Genomic DNA, 3,477 nt, shown 5'->3' on the forward strand with positions numbered 1-3,477 from the left:
CAGCATAAATTAGAGTTTCTTGGACCCTGACTTACAAACAGGATGTGTGCTTGGCACCAAATAAATTTTATTTTTAAAATATTTAAAACCAATGCAACAATAAAAGTCTGAGGGGGAGGGGTGGGAACCTTCTTGTAATAATTACTATCAAACTTTGGAAAAAGTGCAACAGCAGTTAAAGGAACACTATAGGCATCAAAACAACCTTAGCTTAAAGGATCACTATAGTGTCAGGAAAGGAAACTAGTTTTCCTGACACTATATAATCCTCAGAGCCCCCATCCCCCTGGGCTGAAAGGGTTAAAACCCCTTCAGCCACTTACCTTTATCCAGTGCTGGGCTCACTCAGCACTGGTGACCTCTCCTCCCCCTCCAACGTCGGCTCCCAAGTGGAGCCGAAATTAAAAAATGCCCATAGGAAATAATTTTTCAATGCCTTCCTATGGACGTTCTGCGTGCTCAATGCGTTTTTCGCATTGAGCGTTGGGGAAGCGGGTGTCAGAAGGACAGCCACTAGAGGCTGGATTAACCCTGCAATGTATGTTGTATGTTTACAAATGCAGGGTTATAACCTGGGGCACCTGGCATCCAGACCACTTAATTGAGCTGAAGTAGTCTGGGTGACTATAGTGGTCTTTTAAAAAGAATACTCTACTGCCCAAATATAAAATAAATCTAAATTGTTGTTAAGTAGATACACCCCAAAATGAAAATTTGCATACATTTCATTGTGCATTTTTTCCATTGGAGTTATATCTAAAAACTGCAGATCTCTTGTCTGGTGCCTTTGCTCTGTACATTGAATTTTAATCACAGAAGGCTCCTGCAGGTTCTAGAATGCTATTATTCGGGCATGAGATGAGATTCTCAATTAAAGACTTAAAGGGACACTCCAGGCACCCAGATGACTTCTGCCCATTGGAACAGCCACTAGAGGGCACTTCCGTGTCTATAGCACAGAGCTTGCGTGCGCGGCCCTGCCGCATATGTGCATTGGGTCTCCCCGGCGGGAGGGATCAGTCTTGCCCACCGGCTGACGTAAGGATGGGGAGGAGCGGCGGCGACCCGAAACCACCGCCGAGGGACATCGGATTGTTTTCCTGGCACTGGAGTGTCTCTTTAAAGGAAGTGTAAACATTAGATGACTCATTACAGGAAATGTTTAGGAAGGCTGTGTGAGTCACATGCAGGGAGGTGTGACTAAGGCTGCATAACCAGTGTTTTAACTCCTAAATTGCAGAGGCATGATCTATATACCAAAACTGCCTCATTAACCACTTAAGGACACAGCATCAGAAGTAAAAGGCAAGCATGTGTCCTTAACCCCTTAAGGACACATGACGTGTGATATGTCATGATTCCCTTTTATTCCAGAAGTTTGGTCCTTAAGGGGTTAAGAGGTTAAGCTAAAGTTGTTTTGGTGCCTATGGTATCCCTTTATTGATTTGTGCCATTCCATGTAAATGTAGTGTTGCAGGGTACCAGTTTATTTATGGAGACCTGTTTTGTTACATGACTTGGGCAGTAACCCCACAGATTCTAATGAACATTTGCTTCTTTTACACATAATGTGATCACCTTTAAAGGGACACTATAGTCACCAGAACAACTACAGCTTAATGTAGTTGTTCCGGCGAGTACTGCAAAAGGACTGCAGGGATTGATTATAAACACTGCCTTAGAAAAGTTAGTGTTTACATTCCACTCTAGGGACATCTCTAGTGGCAGCTACTCAGACTGCCACTAGAGGTACTTCTTGGGTCAGTTCTGCACAGTCTCCATGCATTGCATGGACGTGCTCAACTTTCCCCATAGGGATGCACTGAATCAATGTATCTCTGAGATGTTGATTGGCCAGCAGGGTGTTTGGCTTTGCCCTGCCTACTTTGAGCTAATCAGAACTGACAATCTCAGACAATCCAATGCTTTCCTATGGGAGATGTCTGCCTAGTGCGCAGAGCCAGTGCAGCACTGGAATAAAGATACGTTTTTTTTTTTTTTTTTATTATTATTTACTTCAGGAGGGGCCAGATCGTGTTTTTAACACTATAGGATCAGGAATACACATTTTTGTACTATCGTGCTCTTTCAAGTTTAACAAGGTTTTAATGCCTGGTCCAATAACATTTATTTTATTTTTTTCTAACACTTGCATACTGATGCTTTGCTTATTTAAAGGGACACTTTAGTTTGCTGAAATGCTTTGTGTGAAGAGGGTTTCTATTTATTTATTTATTTATTTATTTATTTATTTTCATTTTACAAAAAGTGCAGATTTCACTTTTGGCAGACTGTTTAGCCATGGAAAATCTGTGCTGTGTTCGAAAGGAAGCTCTTGCAAAGATCTGCTACTTTTGCAAGCTTTTTTAGATATACCCCAAATAAAAAAAATTGTATTATTAAATACATGCATGTCTTCATTAGAGATATATCCACTAACCACAGTTTGAGTGTCCCTTTAAGTTGTAATTTGGTATATCAAATTTTCCCCAAACCCATTCAGAAATGAGAAATCTGATTTGTAAAAGACAAACATGGTTCAAAAGTGCCAGTGTAGCAGCTAACTCAAGTTAAATACTAATATTGATTTCTGAATGCACTTTTGGGATTTTAATTTAAACTTATTTTTTTCTTTTCCAGATGTTGCACTGGGAGTTTTTGATGTGGTGGTCACAGATCGTTCATGTCCAGAATCCATTTTAAAATGTGCCCAGGCCTTGAATCTTCCACTGGTTTCTCAAGAGTGGGTTATCCAATGTCTGATAAATGGGGAGAAGCTTGGTTATCACACACATCCGAAATATAACCATGACTACGTTCCAAGCTAAGGGGTCGCCATTGGATATCCCTCCCTTTTTATCTTTCCTCCCCCTTTGCTGCTCCTTGCATTGTGCATACTGTGTTTTAATGAAGTTTTAGGTAGTTTTAAATGTTTTGTGTTGTTTACTCAACATGTGCATGTTCTCACTGTACATACTTTTATCGGCTGGACTTTTATGAGAAAAATAAATTGAATCTCCTTGTTTTAAGGATATTTTGTCCATCTCCCTTTCCATTTGTATGTTGCATTCAGTTTCTCACTATTCATGTTGGTGACGTCAATGCAAAGGATAGTAGGGTAATTTACAAAGATGCATACATTCTCATTTGACCAAATAACTCATTCATTACACCAGTTTCCATTCAAAATACTTATGTTGTGTACAAGATTTCCAAAGAATTTGATGTATCAAAACATAATGGCTATATATGCTTCTAGAGTGACCACATCTTATATTAACCCCTTAAGGACACATGACGTGTGTGACATGTCATGATTCCCTTTTATTCCAGAAGTTTGGTCCTTAAGGGGTTAAAAAAGCAGACTAGGTCTAGACTAATAGTTCCTAGCTGGCAACATCTATGGCCACAGGCACACTGTGATCAACACTGAGAAACCTTGTTCCATGAGTAAATGATACAGCGTATGATTCAGTG

General features: G+C 40.1%; 1 protein-coding gene across 10 annotated transcripts in view; it reads left to right on the top strand.

The window, feature by feature from the left end:
* Nucleotides 1–3,034, top strand: part of TP53BP1 (tumor protein p53 binding protein 1) — a 108,026-nt gene extending 104,992 nt beyond the window's left edge. For all 10 annotated transcript variants that reach the window (XM_063448950.1, XM_063448948.1, XM_063448946.1 and 7 more), the window contains one exon: nucleotides 2,641–3,034. In XM_063448950.1, the coding sequence (XP_063305020.1) occupies nucleotides 2,641–2,828 (188 nt within the window). In that variant the 3' untranslated portion in view covers nucleotides 2,829–3,034. The remainder of the gene's footprint in view (nucleotides 1–2,640) is intronic.
* Nucleotides 3,035–3,477: the final 443 nt, after the last annotated feature.

Source organism: Pelobates fuscus, chromosome 3, assembly GCF_036172605.1.
Source record: "Pelobates fuscus isolate aPelFus1 chromosome 3, aPelFus1.pri, whole genome shotgun sequence".
Taxonomy (NCBI): domain Eukaryota; kingdom Metazoa; phylum Chordata; class Amphibia; order Anura; family Pelobatidae; genus Pelobates; species Pelobates fuscus.